Source organism: Fringilla coelebs (genome assembly GCF_963513975.1).
Source record: "Fringilla coelebs genome assembly, chromosome: 4".
Lineage (NCBI taxonomy): Eukaryota > Metazoa > Chordata > Aves > Passeriformes > Fringillidae > Fringilla > Fringilla coelebs.
In genome coordinates this window covers 9,927,737-9,949,702 of record NC_140032.1, presented here as the reverse complement: position 1 = coordinate 9,949,702, position 21,966 = coordinate 9,927,737, and the positions used below count along the sequence as shown (strand labels likewise).

Here is a 21,966-nt window from a genome sequence, read left to right as displayed (position 1 = left end):
AATATTAGCAGTCTCCTTAGAGACAGCTCTGTTCATGTAGTTTATGGTATACCTTTGGTTAGCAAACTAAAAGAAGTAAATCCAAAAATAGCTACAAGCCATTTATGAGAAAAATGCTTTGGTTTTTTTTTCTCAAAGGCTACATATTTATTTTTTCCCCAGCCTATGGCTTTAAGGGTTGTTCAGCTTCTGTATCAGAGCAGTAGCTGTATTATCTTACATGTTTGTCTACATCAATTCCCTGTGAATGCAGGACAGAAATGTAATATATATTATGTTAGAAAGCAGAGACTTCACTATGTCCTTCAGTGTCCCCTTTGGCTGGGTGAGAACTAAATCTGTGAGCTGCCGGTCAGTTTGGTGGCTGTAGCCTGGGTGTGGGGGGTCCCACAGCAAGGCCCCTGGGTGAAGAATTTGGACATATGCAGTAAATGCACATGCAGAGGAGAGGAGCTACACAAAGCACTGAGCCCCTGCTGCTGGGCAGTCCTGGCAGGGTGGTGGGAATGGAGCAGCTTGCACAGAGCTCAGATCCTGCTGCTCAGGGAGGTGTGCTGCCCACGGGAAAGCAGCACATCCCAGCCTGCACTGAAGGCAGGCACAGCAGCTGTGTGCTCCACACGGGAGGGCACAGCACACAGCTGGGTTTCATTCCAGTGTCTACCTGAAGTAGAATATGCTTATTCAAGAATTTCTGAGGAAGTCTGCAACAGCAGAAGGTGCTGTATTCATGGAATGAATAACCAGGGTCTGATCAGTTACTGAACAAGTGCAGAGGTGCTGCAGCAGAGGCTTTAAAGAGGCAGTGGCTGAAGCAGGCAGTGGCTCTGCTGTGTCTTTATCTACCACAGCATGACAGTAATTGGGCTCAAAGGCCAGGTGGGCTCAAGCAGAGAGAGTGCTTGGCAGGTGCTGCAAAGTACAAGAGGCTGACAAAATACTTACATGTCACAGTAATATAAAACTGGGAACAAGTCTCAGCTCATCAGAGGCAAAGGTTGGAGACTGGGGTCAGCAGAGTCACCATTTCAGTTGCAGAGCTGTTAATGAATCATCAGGCCCAAAGACTGGGCACACAAACCTGGAGGAGAACAAAATAAAAAGGCTGTTGCTGCCCTTGCACGCAGCTTCCCCCCGTGGCTGAGTTAGAGTACAACAGCATAAGGGAAAGCACGAGCAATAGTCTGTTCCTGTTGAGGCTCCTCAGGGCTTTCCCTGCCTTTTAAGATTTGGGACAGCCTAGGGGGGTGTGAAGTCTGATTCCACTCTAGTTTCTGTGGTCTGCACCTCACACGCATCAATGTATTATTGTATCTGCAGGGACCCCCACAGCCAGGAGAAATTATGAATCTGACTCCATGTTCTCAGAAGGCTAATTTATTACTTTATGATACTATATTATATTAAAGAATACTCTACTATACTAAAGAATACAGAAAAGATACTTACTGAATGCTAAAAAGATCATAATGAAAACTCGTGACTCTCTCCAGAGTCCCAACACAGCTTGGCCCCAATTGGCCAAAGAGTGAAAACAACTCCCAGCAGAGTCCAAAGGAACAATCACCTGTGGGTGAACAATCTCCAAACACATTCCACAGGAGCACAACACAGGAGAAGCAAATGAGATAAGAATTGTTTTCTTTTTCTCTGAGGTTTCTCCGTTTCCCAGGAGAAAAATCCTGGGCAAAGGGATTTTTTTTCCCAGAATGTGAATGCTACAATGTATTTACAATTCAGTTCATTGTTCCAGTTTTAATCCTCCAAAGTGTTCATATGGTCAAAATAACAAGTGTGGGTAGTGTTTGAGATATTAAAGATTAAAAAATAACTTGAGTCACTGCTCCTATGTTTCTGTGAATAGCAACAAAAATTCAGAGCCAAGAAAAAAGGTATAAATGAGATTTACCTACAGTGCTGTACCCTGTAAGAGGTGAATAATGGGGTTCATAGGTCACATGGAAGAGGCATCTGAAAAGCAAAGAACTAGCACTTTTATACAGTGGTTGAATCTTCTGTTCCTTAATAGATGTTCTAGCTGATCCTTCTGTAATTTTTCAAATTAACAAGTATTTAAACCACTCTGAGAAACAATTTGAAATACAAAAGCAGGAACAAAAAAAGGAGAAAAGAACTGCATTTCTTAGGAAGAAAAATCAGACCATTTAATATTCTATAGTCAGTCAAATTCTGCCCTGAAAAGAACTTCAATTTAAGTAAACATGTCAGTGACTTCATGTAGGACAGATTTTATTTGTTAAAAAGTGGGGGGGTGGAAAGGTGAGGGAAATAAATACATAAGTCATTAAATGCAACAAAAATAACCAAGCCTTTCTTAAAAAAAGCACATCCTACATGTTGGTAGAGCAGCTAAGGTGGCATCATTCTACCAAGACAAATAAGGAACAGCACTGTAGCAGATTTATTGCTGCAATAATTTCCCCTCTCCCCTCCCATGGGATCCTGATGAATGATAGATCTGGCAAGAGCAGGAATATTTAAATTCACCAATAGAGATCATTTACATTTTGTCAGGTGAAGTGGCATCTGCCTTTTCAGATCTTGTTTCTGCAGGTGGGGATCCCTGTGCTCAGGAGCTGGTGGGAGCAGGATCCTTGCCTGGGCTCTCCTGCTTGCTGTGTGTCCAGCTCTCCCTGTGGGGTTCCCTCAAGCCAGGCTTAATGCAGATTAAGGTAAAAAGCAAGAGACACAGAAACCACCTAAGCTTCCAGAAGTGCTGCCTCAACAGCTGATCTTGGCTGTAACATTTACCAGTAAGTACTACACAGGAAGTTCTAAAATATATCTTAAATATATTTTTTCATTCCGTAGCATTTAATGAGAATAGAATAAATAAAGTAATTTAAGTCAATAAATAGAATAGATTGTTGCTTTTAACACAAATAGACCTACCTTTGTAACTGAGAGCTGGGTGGTGCATTTTCTGGATGCATTATATGCTTTAACAAAGTGCTGCTAAATCCCAGAACCAACATTTCCAAACAGATCTTACAGTTAATATGTATTTCAGTCTATTCACCTAGCACCTATTGAGAAGCAGGATATTCATCTACAAAAAAAGACTGCATGGAATTCTTTTACTAGTATCTACAGGCATTAAATGGAAGCATTCATAAAGTCTGTCCAGTAGAGCCAAAATAAATTCATAAGTTTTCCTCCATAGTAATTATTTCAAGTTGAGCCATATTTGGTACAGCAACAATTGCAACCCAAGTGCTTTTACCTATAGCCTTTAAAGCACTTTTATACCCTAATGTTCAAATGTTATATTATCCCATGACTCAACAAAAGAGCACTCTCCTAAATCAGAAACAGTACACAGATATTAATGATCAATATTGAACTTTGTTCCTTCACTGATGCATTAATTTATCACAAAAGCTGTCCATTTTAATAAAAAAACCAATTCAGTCTCCAGGTTTGCCTCTCAATAACTGGTCTACTGTAATTTAAAACTGCCAGTTTCTATAGGCAAAGTGAGTGTTGAATCACTTTGAAATAAACCTCCTACTAAAATAAAATGCTGTTTAGTGTTCTACAGTTGTAATTTTCCAAGCACTTTAAAGAGAGAAGGGAGCTACACTATTTTAAGAATAAACACACTGAGAACTGGAAACTCCCATATGAAAACCAATAATTTACAGTACCTGGCATTGGGTCCTTTAGTCCAAAATTCAAATTTCAGTTTCTAATTCAAGAAGACATCTGAACCAAAACCATTAACTAAATGGTCCTTCAGAGGGGAAAGAGTCCATTTTCCAACCATTTCAGATCCAAGTTCTGGGTTTCACGTTTATGTCTGGGATGGATATGTCTTAAACAATGTTTGCATTAGCCTCAGTTTGCTGGTGTCACTTAAAGCCTTGCCACCAATCAGGCTTGCACAAATTGACCCTCATTCTTGCAGAACTGCAAAACAAAGTTTTTATTCATTATTATTAATTCAGGATGAGAACATGATTTTCCAGAGATGTTCTTAGGAATTTTTTTTCTTCTCATTTTAATGCCACATGTACAAACAGCTGTACTAGTTCTTTTGAAAGACCAAAACAGCCAATGTAACCAAATAGGACAGTCAGAATTCCAGTTCAAAGTGCTGCCACAGTATGTGTCTGGGATTACAGAAGGAACAGGAGTGACCCTGTTTGGCCACAAGCATCCCATGAAAAAACCATTAATTTTCATCAGCTCCTTCCAACCTAGGATCAGAGCAACTCACCCTGTTCAGCTTTGACCACTTAGAGCAGAGGCAGAGCAGGGTGCAGTTAGTTTGGCATCTTCACATGGGCAGTGTTGCTGCTTGGCCATCAGGTTTCTGTTTTCCAGTTCTGTCTCTCCCTGCAGTGCTCAGGGCAAGCTCTGTGCTGACGGACAGAGGGACAGGGCTCCCATCACGGGCCATGCTGCAGATGTGGCCAGCTGCAAGATGTAATTTGCACCTTGACAATTCCCCACACAGAGCAACAGCAATGAGAGGCTCTAAGCTTGTTAAATGTTCTCATGGTATTTGCTGTCTGCAGAGCTCCAAAGCAGCACACCCGGGGCTGTCACTGCAGGAGAGGCATTCCACAGCTATCACTTCTGGTCACTTTGATCACTTATGGTCACTACTGTCACAGTTCTGTGATGCACTATAGAAAGCACAGAGACACCAAATCCAAGATCAGGTCCTGGGCTTTTAGCAGACCTGATCCATCTCTACCAAACACCCCAGCCGCTGTAAATGGCACTGGTGCAGCTAAACACAGAATTAGGGGCACCCTCCTTTCAGGTTACAGTGCTCTCTGTTTCACAGCACTTTGCTCTTTACACACACACCTTGTGCTGCCCTCCTGCCAGTGCTGGCAAAGGACAGCTGCTGCTTTCTGGTTCTCTGCTGACACCTACCTACTTCCTCAAATTCCCAGACATTTTCCTGTGCTTCCCAATTGGTGTCCAGTACTGCTGGCTGTTGGCAGTAAAAGGAGCAGCCAAAGGCAGGCCATGGGGTACATCCTCCAAATGTAGCAGAGACGTGGGGGAAGATGGATCTGAGTGATTCATTACATAACAAAACTCCAGTATCCAAAGAGCAGGTTCCTTTCTGAACATCTAATCAGCTCTATTTTCTGTATATGGACTATCCATAAATTGCCAGCTCAGCCCACAGATGAGTAAAATTTAACTTATACAATAGCAGATGCTAGGGCTTTTTTATTTATTTATTATTCTTTTTAAGGATTTCACAACCATATAATGTAGAGAAAAATTACTGTCATGCTAAATCTGCTTTCTGATCCCACCCCCCCTACTGCATATTCCTCAAATAAGTTGACATGTATTATTTCAGTAAAATGGTGATGTTACATACGCCTCTGTGTATACAGTGGGATAATAAATTTGAATTATTTCTAGATGCCCTGATGCAGGCAAGCATTTGAAAGTATATAAGTTTTAAAGTTCACTCACCCTCAAGTTTTTATTAAATTCAAAGTTCACATGTCAGCTGAGCGTTCCTAAACCTGCTCACAGTCTTACAAAGCTATTTCTTGTATCAGAATCCAGGTCAAGATTACATGTACTTTCCTGTCACTTATATCCCAGCCTTTCAGAAAAAATTGATAGTTGATTTATCAATAACCAACTGATATTACTCAGAGTGAGGCTACTCTGAAGCCTGTCATCTTTGGGATGAGAATAGAATAGAATAGAATAGAATAGAATAGAATAGAATAGAATAGAATAGAATAGAATAGAATAGAATAGAATATTTTAATTGGGAAGAAGCAGTATCAACTAAGTAATCCCCCTGCCTGACCAATTCAGGGCAGACCAAAAGTTAAAGCTCGTTAATAAGGGTATTTTCCAAATGCCTTTTAAGCACTGCCAGGCTAGGATAAGAATCAGCTCTCTGGGAAGCCTATTCCAATGTTTGACCAGCTTCTTGGTAAAGAAATGCTTCCCAAAGTCCAATCTAAACCTTCTGTGGTGCAGTTTTGAACCATTCCTGCACTTCCTATCTCTGGATAACCAGCAAGAAGAGCTCAGCACTTTCTTCTCTGCTTCCCCTAAGGAAGCTGCAGAGAGCAATAAGGTCACCCCTCAGCCTCTTTTGCTCCAAACACAAATCCAGAGCCCTCAGCCTCCCCTCAGAGCACTCCCATCCCTTTCACCAGCTTTGTTTTCTCTGGACACATTCAGGGACCTGTCCTTGCTTCCTAAATTGTGAGGCCAAGCACTGCACGCATCACTCAAGATAAGGCTGTACCAAAGCTGAACACACATTCACCTCTTTTGCCCAGCTGTCTGTGCTGTGTTTGGTGCAGATCTGCTCCTTACAAAAATTCCTGTTAATTACTTTTAACTCTCCCAGCCTTACTCTTCTTTGCTTGTTCTAATTGCTGTATGAGATTAAATTAACATTTCCTTTCAACTTAGATTGTAGAACATTGTTTGTATGACTGGTAAAATGAGAGCTGAGGATCTTCCCAAAGAGAAGGTGACATAAAAATGTAACAGCATTGTCATCTTAAAAAAATCCCCATAATTTTAACACTAACTCATAAAATACTGCGTCTTCTTCCTGTGGTTATTGTACCAAGTATGTGCCCCATTCCAGATAAACTAGAAGAGAAACTTACCAAGGGCTGCATGTTTCAGCATCTCACAAAAAATGCAATCACTCATAATTCAAATTCAAATATAGTTTTCCAAGCTACACTAATTAAAACTGTTTGGTTTACAGCAGAGAGGAAAAATGAGAATTTTTTCCAAGCTGTTTGTTGAAAACAACTCTCAGGGCAGATTTTCATAAACATTTACATGCCTAAAGACACCTACTAGCATTTTCCGCAACTAGGTGCCAGAGTACTGTCAAAACACAGACAATCATTTGCATTGTTGGGAATTAAATCCCTCCAAACTCCAGCCCTCCATCCTGCAGCCCGTTACCTTGGAGAAAATTCCATCACCCAAATATTTGCATGTAAAACTGTTCCACAGCAGCTTATGAACCATGCCATTAGCCATTAGCCCCACCGAAGCAGCAGTCACCTTTGGCACTAGGTCCATCAGGCAGAAAGAGGTACACAGCACACCAATGCTTATGCCCAAACACCGCACTTGATGAGAGCTTTTTCTTATTACCAAGAGCACTTCTGCTACATTAAAGTCCTTCAAGAACACCTTTCAGCAGTACCAGCCACATCACATTGTCTTGTTCTTCTGGTAATTAATACTTTGTACTCCTGGTAGAAACAGGAGGAGATCTGACTCTGATAGAATGCTAAATTAAAAATGAGCAAATCCTTCTTTTTATCATCAGAAGTTACAAGTTGCCTTTATTTCCAAAAGTGTGGGAGAGTTGTTTTTTTGTTTTGTTCTTTTTTTTTTTTTTTTTTTTTGCAAAGAGCTCTGTATCTGAACTCATCCCATAGAAATCACAAACTGTATTTTAGATCACTCATGCACATGTTTTTATGCAAGTGTGTGAACAAGCACAAGCCTGCTAATAGGACTATGGTTTGATTTCCATTGCTGGTTCACTATTGGAAGTTGAAGGCACATGATTTTATTTATTTAGGAAAAAGGTTTCCATTTCTGTGAGCTCCTGTTGTTCCAATGAGAAAGCTCTAGTTCCTTCAACAGAAATGTCAAGCCTGTAACTTGACAGGGATGTACAACCTGCAGGTACTACTGAAACAAAAACCAACCACTTTTTAACAGATGCAACAGTGTGGCTTGGCCTCCTGCTTCAGCTTCTAATATAATTTAGTGCATGACAATATAAAGTGAATTTAAAAACTAAGTTAAAGTCATCCATTTGTCCTATTCTAGTGAAGTAAAAATAATGTAAAAGAAACAGAAATTACTATGACATAGACAAACACATGTGCACAGAAAACCATGTGCAGGCACAGATTCACAGCTTTGCTCAACCTGAAAAAATACATTTTTTAAAACTGTGATTCCTTTATGAGGCCAGCAGCAATCTCATGACCTTTACTATTGTGTCAAATCCTTACCCATGCTACAAGTCCCAGATTTAATGCAAGCAACATTCAGAAGGTCTTTGTAGAGACCTTGGGTAATATATTTTCCTGGTAAACTGATTTTTGCAATAAAAATATTGTAGTTTCATTATATATTGTCATGGAAAACACTACATTTAAGGTGTGCTCATCCTAAATATGAAGAGATTTAACCTTGCAAGTCCTTGGAGGATCCTTGACTGAAGTCAGATAAACCTGGCCCCAAGAAGCCCAGGCTATTCCAGTTGTACTGAAATTTAAAAAGCAGATCACCAGAGTACACATGTCAAAGAAAAATCTTTAAACTTAGAATCTCATAAGAATGATCTCTTTTCCCTTCAGAAATATGCTAGGTGGATCAATAGAAAAAATACAACTGAACACAGGGCTGATAAGAATGGCAATTGTCAACTCTCAAACAGTGGGATTTTTTATTTGAGAGATTTCTGGTATTTTACATTACTATTGAGGCTACATTCAAATAAATTTGTAGGTTAAATTCTGCCTCAGAAACAAAACCCCACCTCTCATTTTAAGTCACTTAGTAAAACCCTCACTGGCACAAAACTTCCATCCACCAATATCAATTATAATCATATCTAGAAAACGGAATTTGGCTGTAACATTGGATCTTTAGAGGACACAAATGAAAAATCATAATACCCAATATGTCACTCCTGGCAACTTCTGGAAGCCAAAGCTGATATTTTATCAGAAAAAAATTTCTTTCCTTCTTAAGTACATTTCTTTGTTCGTCTAATATCACTGCTATACATTTTATATAACATTTTATTTAAATAACATTTTAAATGAGGACAAATAAAAATATTTACATAGACAACATGGGAAATTAGGTTTTGAATAATAAAATCTCACTGTACAAAAGCAAGATATGGCAAATTCATGGGTAAACCTATTTTACAAGATAACATCCTGTTGTGCCTCAAGGCTGTAGCATCTCTGGAGATATCATCCCCTTACACAGAGCTGGTTTTATGCTACTTAGGGACAGCAGAGAATTATTTAATAAAGTTTTAGATTTAAGGTAGATGCTGGTTTTACATTAGGAATAGTTTTTGTGACATTAAAGACTCAATTTTGAAAAGTGAATCTTTCTTTTGAAAGCGAATCTTTCTTTTGAATACCTTGGTTTTAAAATATGCTGTGGGAGAAAACAGAGACCTGATTTTCAAAGTGATACGTTCAGCTCCAGGAAAATTGCTAAGAATTACAAGTACTCAGCAACTACTAAATTAAACTCATGGTTTGACCTAGGCTTTTTAAGAACAGAAACACTCAAATGCCCCTTCACATTACTGTGGTTCATAGACATAATTAAATAATTTGTTTGTGTGCTCTTGTCTGTTTGCAGACACATGTGCATCCCTGACACTCCAGCTTTTACATCTGAGCAACTTTAGCCAAAGCTGCAGGACTTGATGAGGTATAAAACTGAATTATCCGTAGGTATAGTTGAGCATGTCCATAAATATGCACGTGAATTGAACAAAACTGTACCTGCAAAAAGAGCAGGCACTGAATTTTCTTGCTTTTGTAAGAATCCATTAATATATATTAATAGAGGTTTTACATATTTTATACACTCAGATATATACATATATTTTATCAGTAATGTGTGCTTACATACAGACATATGCAAACATATGTGTACACTTACCACACACACTCACATTCCCTTATCTACACATATTCAAGTTCTTTATTTTCAAAGAAAATGCCACCTTTTAATAAACACTGAAATTGGTTCCAGGTTCTCCATGATTTTAGAATTATAGAAAAAAGGTAACTTACATCTGTCATTGCATATGACAAAAAAATCTGGACTTTACAACCAAATTAAAATAAAAGGAAAGACCAAACACACCCCTCGTGCTACCAGCTTTCCAATCAGGAATCAAGATATCGGAATGAATCTGGTATAACTGCAAGGAGCAAAGGCAGCGATTTGTGTGAGTGCTTTTTGGCAACAAATGTGAATCTTTTGGAAGATGAATTAGTATGGATTTGTGGTGAGCACCAAGTTCTTTCCTGGCCAGGTCACTGCTGAGCTCCTTTCTTCTTCTGCTCCAGCTCCTGCAGGCGCTCCTGGCGGCACTGCGCGTGCTGCGTCCCCACCTTGTGCGCCGTCTCGGTGGCTGCAATGTCGATCTGGGCATACCGGGATGCTCCACTCCCTGAAACACCACATGGAACCCTGTAAAAGGCTACACCCCTCACACATCCCTGAGTAAAAAAAGCTGTTGTGACACTTCCTCCACAGATTTGCTGGCATATCTTTGTCCAGTCTCAGAGAAAGCTGCGTAAAGGGAGTGAGGTGATAACCACCACTAAAAAAAAAAACACCTTGAAAGCTTTGTTATCTACATATTCTAGTGGTCTGGTTTTTCTCAAATAAGCAAATGAACCACTTGCATTTCTGCCCCATCTCCACCCCTATTACTCCCAGTCAGTGACAAAATTGAACTTGACTCTCCCACTTTTGGGAGGCTTCCTCCCCAAGCTACAGGAAATCAACACTTGCTATTCGAACAGAACTCTCTTGTGGCAGCTGGCATGTGTTCTTTGTCTGGATTAGGCAGCCTCTGGATGTTTACCAGAGCAACCAGCTTCAGCCTCACACAGAATGACACTTCAGCTCATTTTGCTTGGCAATAGTGGAGACAAGTTACGTAAAATACTTAAGTATTAAGTATTAAGAGTTAAGCAGTAAAATACTTCTATAAGGCTAGAGGCTGGGAAAACTTTAGTATGAAATATAATATTTATGATTATTACAGGCACTTTTAAAGTTACAGAGTTTGAGATTGGGAGGGTAGTTGACATTTAGGAAAATTTATAGAATTTAACACTTCATTTTTAATGCTTTTGTTCATTGTCTTGAAAATTAAGTGAAAATCTTGCTTTTACATTTCAACACAATGGTTGTAGAGAGAACTACATGAAGGTCTGGGAGAAGCTTAGAATTACATAATGAAAAACATAAAAACATTAAAAATAGCAAAAAGCATGAGAAAAGTGCTAGCATTTCAAAGTTAGTAAAATTGCTGAAATTAGAAGTATACAAATTAAAGTCTTCATAGCTGAGAAGTATAGATGGAAAACCTATCAATATCAAATGCAAGGAATTAAATGCCAGATTCTGATGAAAGGCTTGCTGTAGCAAGGACTGCATCTCTAAATGACAACACATGGTAGATCTATTGCATGTGTATGTGCTAATTGCCCAAGTTAAGCATTAGAAGTAAAATATCCAATCCAAACAAAATAATTAAAAAAAAACTAAACAAAAATTTCATAAAAAATGAAATCATTTGCATTCTCTCTGTAGCACTTTCCCATGCCCACATGGAGAGCAGATAGAAGAACATTGTGTTCTGTTCTGAATCATTTGGTGCATGGCTCCAGAGCCAGTGTCTTCAGGAGCAAGCCCTGTACACCCACAGCTAAGAAAGAAAAATGAGATAAGCATAGTCCTAATATGCAATGAAAATCTTGAGAACACAAGCAAATTACTGTCTTTCAAACTCCAGAGTTTGAAATGTTCACTTTAGAAGGAGTGCATATACAATCACCTGTCAGAGGGATGCAACATCTTATAGAACTTCATTACTCAAAAATCTTTTCCAAGAAGAGATGCCAATTAAAAAAACTGCCTCAGAAACATAACAGGGTTCAACTCCTCTGTTAGCAGAAGCCTGTGGGTAGATCATGGAATCATTAAGGTTGGAAAAGACTTCCAAATCATTGAGTCCAAGCTTTAACAGAGCACCACTGTCAACTAAGCCACAGCACTGAGTGACACATCAAGTTGTTTCTTGAACAGTTCCAGGAATGATGACTCCATCACTTTCCTGGGAAGCCTGTTCCAATGCTTGATCCTGTCAGTGAAAAAAATTCTTCCTGATGTCCAACCTGAATCTCCCTTTGGGCAGCTTGAGGCTGTGTCCTGTCCTGTCACTGTTTCCTGGGACAAGAGGCCAACCCCCACTTGACTACAGCCTCCTTTCAGGTAGTTGTAGGAGGATTAAGGTCCCCCCTGAGCCTCCTTTTCTGTAGGCTGAACACCCCCAGCTCCCCCATCTGCTCCCTGTATGAAATCAGGGTTCCACATACCCCATACATTCTGCATATTCTTTGCTGTTTAAAATACCAAGACTTCCTCACCTCTTATGCTTGTGCTAGACTCTTGAAGCTCCAGTTCCATGTAGTGAAGCTGTTTTTTGGAAGTAGGGCTGACAGGAATATTAACATAGGTGGCTGTCTCACTGTGGGGTCGATCTGGTGTAGGGACATCAGCTGAATATCCTACAGCCCCTTCTGAAATAAATAACAAGTCACAACAGGCCCTGTTTGCAATGACCAATGTTCATACAGACACACAGAAAACAAACATTGGGCAGCAATAACTCTGCTTGCCAAACAGGACATCCTCAGTGGTAGATGGGGCATGAGAAAACTGCAGCTTCTGCTTTAAATATCCTGAGGCACTGATCTAGTCAGGATCTGTGCAGAAGGCCACAGACTACAGACAGACCACAGGGTCTTGCTGTGTTGTGGCAGAAGGCAAACACTCTGCAGATATTTCTAACAGCAGCACTACCTTAGGTTACTAGAGCTTTATATGAAGTCATTTGTTCTAGGAAGATGTGAACTACTATATCATCTGCAAGACAGAAAGCAAAATCAGTAGAGGTTCTTAAAGCCTGTCCCAAAAACAGGGACTGAAGAACTGTTTCAAGCAAAGGGAGGGCAATCTTGAGGAGACAGCCTTGACAGCTTCCCTGTGAGAACTGAAAAAGACAGGAATGATGCCAAGTGAGGACAACAAAGTATTAAAGGACTTTCACTGCAGGAAAAAATAGTGGGAAAACCCTTCTAAATAGTAAAAATCACAAGAACTTTAGAGGAAATCCCAGAGTTTCCTAGAACTTTCTAAAAAAGACACAGACTGACTAGGAAACAGTTCCTATGAAACAATTTTGACTTTAAAACATTTTTTTGTCTACTAGTTTAATTACCAATACCTCATCTAGCCCTGCTTTCAATTATTTTAATCGTCTGCCAGTTCAGTCAAGTTGGAGTTCTTAGCCTTAAAGACTTTCTACTCTTAAGTCAGTTTGAGACAGAGGAGTACAGAGGGAAAACAGTATCACTTTGAGGTTCTCCTTTTTCATTAAGTTCTCCTCTTAAGCCCTTCCTTGTCCCCACTAAGAACTCATATCAAATCTTTTTTTGTCTAAACTGCTGCTTTTCCTTTTTGCCCATTTAGACCCCATTGAGATGTGAACAGAGAGACAGGAGGATATCAAGGCATTTTAGAGCATAGGGAAAAATGACTTCTTATATCCAGAAAACAGCAGCAGTGGATAATCATGGAGGGAAGATTTTCATCTTTTTGGAAGTGTTATGAGTAGCAGAAATAGCTTATACAATGTTAGGCAACAGTATGGGTATGTCCAGTATAATGGAATCTCCCCAGGCTTAAGCTGTTTAAATCAGAGTCTACTGTACAGTCCAAATACTGGAAAGACTGGAAATTTGGCCAATTTACTCACAGATTTTCATTAAAAAACATAGGAAAATTCAAAAAGTATACAAATATTTCTCTGTCAGTCAGACTTCAAGTTCTTGTTGCAAAGCAAGATGTTAAGAACAAAATGACAAAATCAGTGCAGAACCAAATGCAGTAGGAGTTTTTGTATTTTCATCAAATATCATTCTCAGAAATTATTTTCAATTATTGTGTCCAAAGTATTGCAAAGGAATTTGGCCTGATTGAGCAAGAAGGGACATAGAAAAATCATAGCATTGAAAACCTGCATCACAAAAAGTTAAAAGTGTCAAGCAAGTGACACTTTTGAGTACAGAGTCACGAACAGTCCTGAAGGAAAAGATCATTTTTGAAGTTTTTCTGTATGCTGTGAAAGTGATGTAACAGAAGTGTTAAGTGAAGTATCCTCAAAATTAGCTAGCATAAAAACTAGCAAGATCCCCTATAGAACTAAACAGTTAACAGATTTAAGGAAGCTGAACATCATACCTGATGCAAACAAACCAAGGGATTTTCCTGAGAGCTAAAAAACTACACATGGAGAATTGGTAGGGCTTTGTAAAAGAAAAACAAAAGAAACACACAGAAAAAAAAAACCCAAAACATAGCAATAGTCGAATATTCTTCTCAAAGGAGGAAGAAGAAGAAAAAAAACAAAACAAAATAAAAAAATGATACACAAAAAACCCAAACAAAAACAAACAAAAAAACCAAACAGTTGGGCAAACTGGAATGGAAGGAAAGGAAAAGCCTTCTGTAGTTCAGTCAATGCTGTCTCAATAGAAACTGTGCTTTCTTTGTGAACACAGGAATACTTGGTTTTCCTTTTTCCTTAAAAAACCCAACCAAACAAAAAAAAAAAAACCAACTTATTAGGCACTAAAAAGTGGCTTTTATTTGTTTGAAGAGAAGAATTTATTTAAAAAGCACAGTCAAATGTTCCAACTAATGAAAGCATGGTGCACAGAGTGAGCCATGGACTGTGCTTGCAGCAATCCCTTCTGGGGGGACAGAGACAGGAGATGTTTCCAAGAGGGGTCAGAGGGCCAGTACTTGAGAACATTGTGAAAGGAGGATTTGAGAGAAGAACAGACCACAATGCATGATTAAACGTTCTGAAAGAATTGGTGGAATATTATCATTGCTTGAAGAGAAAGGGGGAAACTGTAGGAATCAGATAGTCAAGCAAGTCACATGAGAAGAGTAAAAGTGAAAATTTAGTGGCCCTCAATTGAGGGGAAAAGCAGGCAAAAGACTATAACTGAGGAGGGAAGGAAAAAGTTATATTTGAAGCATTTGTTACTGTCTTTCTTTCAGCAAGTGTTAATTATTCATATTTTCTCCCCAGTATTGCACCATTCTCAGAAGTGAACAATAAATTACACAGAAGAAAATCAGCACTATAACTACATCCCAAAGATAAGTGTGTGAGCATGCATGTGAAACTGACATGTTCAGAGGGCAACACTTTAAAAACTACACTTAGAAGAGATCTCAACAATAAAAAAATTTTAAAATGGAACATAAAAAAGAAACATGAGGTGTTAGTGACCTCTGACACAAAAATCTGTACTCACCAAGTTCCTCAGAACTACTTGAAGTTCCAGGTTCTGAAGGAAGTGTTAGCATCTCATACCCACCTTTAGGACCTAGAATACAGGAACACTTTAAATGGCTTTGGATTTAGGAATTTGTGCAATATAATCAAAGCTTATGGTTTTCTGGTTTTGACTTGCAACCTTTTAAACTAAATCTCACAGAATAACCTCAGAAAGCAAAAACAGTGGCTGGTGCTGACTGTTCTGTGACGGTGATGTCAGCATTTCCCTATGAGTGTAACACCAAGGAAATAAAATTCAGGACACTTTCACAACTATTGACACTGAGGGCCACTGAAGTCACCAGCAGTGCATTTTGCTGTACAGCAGTGTGGGGGCAGAGCTGTCTTGCATGCATGAATCAGGGAGCAAAGCGTGGGTGATCTTGGGAGCATCTGGAAGACTCTTGTTAAAATTCCACCTCCAGCATGATGGATAACTTCTTGATTTCTGAAAAACCATCAAGAATGCTTAAGCTAGCCCTTACCAAGACAACTTTGCTTTCCAAGTGCAAATCACCATCTTTACAACATCATGAGTCTTTCCTGAGCATGAAGCTGAAAAGAGATGCCCATGTTTCTTCACAATCTCAGACTCCACCCCAGTTAAAACCAGGCAAGCAAAAATGCTGTGTCCATAGAATGAACATATTGCAATTAATCTTGAATGACAAAAACACATAATCTATCTGGCAGTGTTTTTATTCTCCATTATCATAAAGAAGTAGATTAAATTGTGGTGGGTGGTTTTTGCCTGCGTATCATTGTTAGGGTACAGGACTTCTCATGACCTAAGGTGAATTTTTTTGGTGGGTGCCTTTGTTAAAGTGATGGCAGCATTTCACTGCTGTGAATAAGATTACTGCTTATACTCTGTCAGTTATCTCATCTGTCACTGCCTCTTCTAAACTTATCCCATCTGTCAATGCCTTTCTGACAAAAACTCCTCAAAGCAAAAAACCCAAAGAAATACGTAAGCCTTACAATAGGAAATCAAATCATGCATTACCGTTAATATTTTCTGGAGTTTAAAATAATCTAAGTTTAAATTAGTTTCAATTTACATGCACACACACCTCAGAGTTACTTTTACTTACCAGCTTGGAGACTGTGCCCTCTATGCACTTTCAAAGACCCAGAAGCTGCCATGACAGAAGCACCACCTGTTTTCAAAGATAGAGATTAACATTAAATCTAAATACCTGTTTCATTTTAGTAAATGTTTCTGAAACATCTAAGAAAAAAATAAAATACAAAGAATTGCAAGTCATTGTTCTTCGTTTTGCCAATTTTAAAACATTTTTGCTTAATTCTTTATCCTGAGTTTGTGGCATTAAAATCTAATTTTGTTGCTTTCTTTCTTTAGAAAGAAAGGATGCCTTCTATAAAACCTGAGGATGCTGTCCCTCCCTGTTTGTGGTACTACCTTCCTCACAGGGAAAGCTGTCTTGAGCTAAGTAAAATGGCAATGAGAACTGAGTTGGGAGATGCCTTTGCAATCCATAATGTAGCTTGAGCAACAACAAAGCTTAAAGTGCTCATTAAATCTGGTCAGAGCAGATCCCAAACCCGTCCAAGTGCAACGTGACCTCTGGCTGGGTGTCGGGGTATCCCCAGCTGACGGCTGCTGCTGCTCCGGACGGCGCGGCCTCGTCCAGCACAGCCTGCCCGGCCTCCCGGGAGCTCCCAGCCAGGCTACCTCAGTGAGATCAGCTCTCAGTGAGATCAGCTCTTTGGGGTCATCAGCTCTTCGTGGTTATCAGCTCTTCGTGGTTATCAGCTCTTCGTGGTTATCAGCTCATCTTGTGATTTCAGCTCTGGAGCCTGCCGAGTGCCTTGGGCAGACAGGCTGTGTGAGCCTCCACAGGAGGGTCTTTACTGCTCTTCTGTGAAGGTTCTCAGGGACAGCGTCTTCTGCCGAGCTGGGCAAAAGTAGCTCTTTATATTGGGTACAGAAGTTTTAGGAATTGTCCAACATAAGGATCAAAAGGGAAGTGACCCATAGTCTAACAGAGAGATAAGCAGGGGTCTGGAGGCGGGAGAGGGAATTCTTAGGTCCGGCCATCATGGCTCGGCATTCCTGTCTTAGGCTGCTGAATGCCGGGGAGGCCTTGCAGGCCCTGTGCCTGCTGCAAGAGGGAATGAGAAAACTGCCCCGCTTCAGCCGCCACCAGCCATGTTTAGACATGGATACAGCAGGCCAGAGGCGAGGGAACACAAGGGATCCGGTCCATGGGGATTGAATCCAGGTTCTCGTGAAACGCCCTCCCGGTGTTCCAGCCATGGACACCCCAGATGGCAGAGCCAGCCTCCCTTCCCCAGCCCCAGCCTGGCCAGCAGGGAGCTGCGCTGGGGAAATCTGAGGGAACAAATCTGAGGAAACAAAAGCCATCAACTCAGAAAGCTGCAGGGCGGCCCCCTGCAGGGTGGTTTGGCTGCACACAAGCTGCTCCTTTACACAACAAGCTCAGCAGCATCATCCCCACTGCTGGCTGCGGGGCTGCCTCCCCCATCTGTAGGAGCTGAAATGAGGGATGTGGGACTCCATGGGCTCTCCAAAATGCAGTTTATTCCATCCATGAGGTTACAGCAGTCCAGGGTCGTGGGTGGCAGAGCCTGTGCCTACAGCTGTCAGCTCCAGCTGCAGGCAGGCCTGGAGACCCTTTGGTTTTGGTTACAATGCATTATATACTTTTCTTTGCTGAGTATCTTAATACAGTAGAACCAAACTATACCTTAACAATTATCTATGGCCTATCATAACTACTATCATTACCATATTCATGTTAATGTTCTCCAATCACTAAAAGTTTGTACATTACAGTTTAAGCTAGAAGTTGTTTTTCAGCTTTCATGGCAGTGTAAAATTCTGAGACCTTTTTTCTACTTGCCACCACAGCAGGCTTGTTTGCCTATGCTATCCTTCTGCTTGGTAAAAACATCTTGTTTGACGTGGGTTTATCCTTTGTTCTAAGTCGTAAAAACCCCTTCTAACTAACACACCCTTTGCCTCCTTGGTTACCCAGTCAGACTGGCTCAGCAATCCTTTTCTTCTATATCAAAACTTGCTTCCAACTCTATTCCTTCAACAGACTCCACATTTAAAAATCTTTCTGCTAAGCATACCTATCTGTGAGACCTTCTTGTCAAACTTTCATCCTTCCCAACACCCATCCACGCTGAACCTCTGCCGTGTCACCGTGGCCACCTCAGCAGGGCTGAGCGCCTTTTACCTCCTGGCACGAACAAGGCGAGGGAACTGCTTGTGCAGGAGATGGAGCTGAGCAGGGAGCGGGTGGGAGGCGGTGGGGATGAGTAACCCTGCCCCTGCTGCCATGTGCTGCAGCCTGCTGGGGCTCACATTTAAAATTAACACTTCTCTGAGCTGATGAATAGTCTGTGAGCAGGTGAAACGCTGCTCTGTAAATTGTTTTTAGAATAGCGTCCAAAAATTACCACAGCTCTTATGCAACATGAAGAAATTCTGTAAGATAAATATTCTGAAATATCTAACAAAGCTGCACGCCCTGGGAATCTAAAGAAAATGGCAATTTCTTTTTTTTTTCCTCCTGTATAAAGTATACGTACAATTTTAATTCTAAATCTAAGCTTGTAAAATTAATCCTAGTTTTATAAAATAAATCTAAAAAGCCACTAATTATTTCACTTACTGAGGACAATGGATTAAAACAACAGTAAAATTTATTTCAAAAGGGCATAACTGAATTAAAGCCTTTAGTTTGTTGTCTTTATGTACATGAAAGCATATATAGGGTAATCCAAGGCTACAAAATTCAATTTTAAAGTAGGCAATACTGAAAATCTGATTTTTGTATTTTAAAAATGAGGTCAGATTGTAAAACCTTTACATATTATAGAACTCTGGTGAGAACTTCACAACTAAAAATGTTATTTGGAATTTTGTTTTCACCAAGACTGCTGATAAAAATAAATGCAAAAATAGGACAGCCCTAGGCTAGTTGATTTACTTATATTCCCACTTTAACTCATCTTCCTTTTTCTCATATCAGTGCATCCTCTCTCTGCATTGAAAACATCAGAATATGTTTTATGAAGCCAAAAGCCTCCCCTTACTTTGAAGAAAGATTAGATCCTTCTGCTAATTTCAGCATCATCACAAAACTAGTGTGGGGTTGGGTTTTTATTCCCTCAAAAACTTAATGCTACTAAGCAGAAACTATTCCAGAGGCACTGTGGATTCTTAAGCAACATTTTTAGGATCTGTGAAGAACACCCAGGACAGGAAAGGAGATTCAAAACAGTAAGATATTCCAATCCATTTATGGTCAAGTTTAAATTTTCCCATTCAGAGCTTATTTGAAAGAACCATGTTAATGTTTCAGGATTTGACCTGTTGTATTTTCCTCATTTTCAAATCTGGCAACTAACAAATATTTACATAGCCAAATCTCTCAGGGAATTTGTTTTGAAGCTTTGAACTTCATCATATAAACACATGTCAACAGAGATCAACCTAGATATTTTCTTCCTTCTTCTTTTCAGCTACTGAATAAACTGGTTTGTTTCTTATTCATGAATTCTAGGCTAACACTTGCAGGAATGGAAAAAGCAAGTTAGCAGGATAAATTTCTGAGCAAAAAAAGTGTTCAGCAGGAGACAGACGCTTCCTTCCATTATTCTCATTTTACAAGAGATTAAGAATATTTTTTTAAGTTTCCCCTGCCATCTAGGTCTGTGTGGCTGACTCGCTCAAGTCTTTCTCAGAACCGAGTATCTCATCAAGAGAGTTACTTCTGTTCTACTTTCCTCAAACTGTAAGAGGAAGAAGGTATTCAAAATGTGACAAAATTAAAATGATTTGCAGGATATTTTGAATTCCAACATTTGATTAGACTCAAAAGTTTAACGTACTTCAGCGAAGACAACTATTTGAAATATTTTTCAAGCTTTGTAGTTATTACTTCATGCCCATTCTTCAAAAATAAGGACAGTTTACAGCACGTGTGCTACAAGAAAGAGTCATGAAAAAAAAATAACGAGGGAAGATGGAATATAAACCATAAACTGAGCCCAGACAGTTTACATTTTCAAATCTTCTGACCTATCATTGCATGACCAGTGAGGAGACACACACAGTCCTGCACTGCCTTTACCAAGTGATCACTTCTCACTGCCAGCCTCTTCGAGGGGCAGGACACCAACTCTTCAGGTCTGGGCTATTAAATTTCCTGACAAGGAGTCAGAACAGAAGAAAACACCACATTCTGTGATAAAACCCTGCTTCTTGTTGAATTAAAACTGGCTTTATTATGAAGAACTTTGACCCACTCACCCAAGCAACATTTCCATCCCCTCCTCTGAAAACAGATACCTTGCTTAAAAGAGCATCCAAAGGCTAAAGCAACTGATTGGCAGGAGGAGCCTTGCAGGAGCACCAGGAGGTTGTTTCATGTCAATGTAACAGGAGACTTCCTGCTCCTGTATATTTGCCCTACAAAACCTCCCCGTTCGTTCTCTTCGATTTTCAAAGTAATTTCATATATTTTCTGCTATACAAATGGCATTACCTGCAAGACATAAAAGCTGAAGGGGATACTTAAAAATGCTTACTTGCTCTATAGATTTCTTCATATTCAGAAATGTCTCTCTCTGAAAACATAAAACTGGTAGAATCTCTCAAAATTAGAAATGCATTCAAGTATTCTGTTCAAATATTGCTCCTCAAAGATGTCTGTTTAGTCTGTGCAAAAAATAACAGAGGATCTAACTACCTCTGGCAATTATTCATCTTCCCGTGCTGTGGGCCATTCCAGCCCAGCCACCTACCCTTAAAAATGCAAAAGTATTAAGCTAGAATTGTTACCATTTTCCTGTGCCTGGAAATTCAGTTTCTGGAGGTTTTTTTTAAAAATACACCTTCAAAGATGCTTTACATATATTTAGTTCAAAATCTTGATGATACATGTGAAGCTCAGGATCTACACTGGCCAGGGATGAAGGTCAGACACAAAACCAAACTTTTTTTTTTAAATTTGAAATAATCACTATATGTGCAAACAAGGTCCTCACCTTTGTGTTCTATAAGGCTGGGATATATAATTTCCCCAGATTTCAGTGTCAGAGAAGGTGTGGGGAGGCAAATCACAGATAAATAAAGGACAGGACCAGAGGGTTACTGTGGCATGGACTCACCACCTTCTGTCAGCCCCAGTACAGAGAACAGGATCTGCTGGATCTGCTCAGCCCAGAGGATGAAACAGCAGCATTGGGATCATTCTCTGACATAGTTTCCCCACAGTTTTCTTTCCCCCCTGGAAATTCTCTTAATTCAGTCACCAAGGCAAACATTTAGTTTGTAAATGCAATATGTATTTTAATAAGCTTACTTTTTCTGAGCTCCTGCATTTCTTCCTCTGCAGAATTATTTTGAGTGGACTTGTAGAATAAAGCATGACCAAGAAAGAGCATGCCACATTATGGCAGGGTTTCATTAATTATTAGAATGATGCTTGTCTATTACAGTGTTTAGCCCTATAAGGTATGACATGACATATCCATGGTGGACACTGTTCAACACATAGTCCTTCCCTGGCTAAATAAAAATATCAGAGTGTACTTGTTCTTCCTACCTCTCAGGAGATGACAGCACAAATCCTTAAAAACAGTGAGAATTGAAAATTGTTTTCAACCTCAGCAATAATAACCATCACAGTATGGCCCAGATTCTTCTTTCTCATTGCTCTGAATTAATTCTTTAAAAGCTGACTCCTAAGCTTGGAATAAAA

General features: G+C 39.8%; 1 protein-coding gene across 3 annotated transcripts in view; it reads right to left on the bottom strand.

The window, feature by feature from the left end:
• Positions 1-9,958: 9,958 nt before the first annotated feature.
• DOK7 (docking protein 7) overlaps positions 9,959-21,966 on the bottom strand; it is a 58,809-nt gene continuing 46,801 nt past the window's right edge. The window contains exons 9-12 of one of the 3 annotated variants that reach the window (XM_084205300.1): positions 16,297-16,362; positions 15,180-15,251; positions 12,216-12,368; positions 9,959-10,225 (exon numbers count right to left, since the gene is read on the bottom strand). In XM_084205300.1, coding sequence (XP_084061426.1) covers positions 10,089-10,225; positions 12,216-12,368; positions 15,180-15,251; positions 16,297-16,362 — 428 coding nt within the window. In that variant the 3' untranslated portion in view covers positions 9,959-10,088. Of the gene's footprint in view, positions 10,226-12,215; positions 12,369-15,179; positions 15,252-15,533; positions 15,651-16,296; positions 16,363-21,966 lie in introns of those variants that run through there. The other 2 variants (XM_084205301.1, XM_084205302.1) reach the window with 2 other exon arrangements.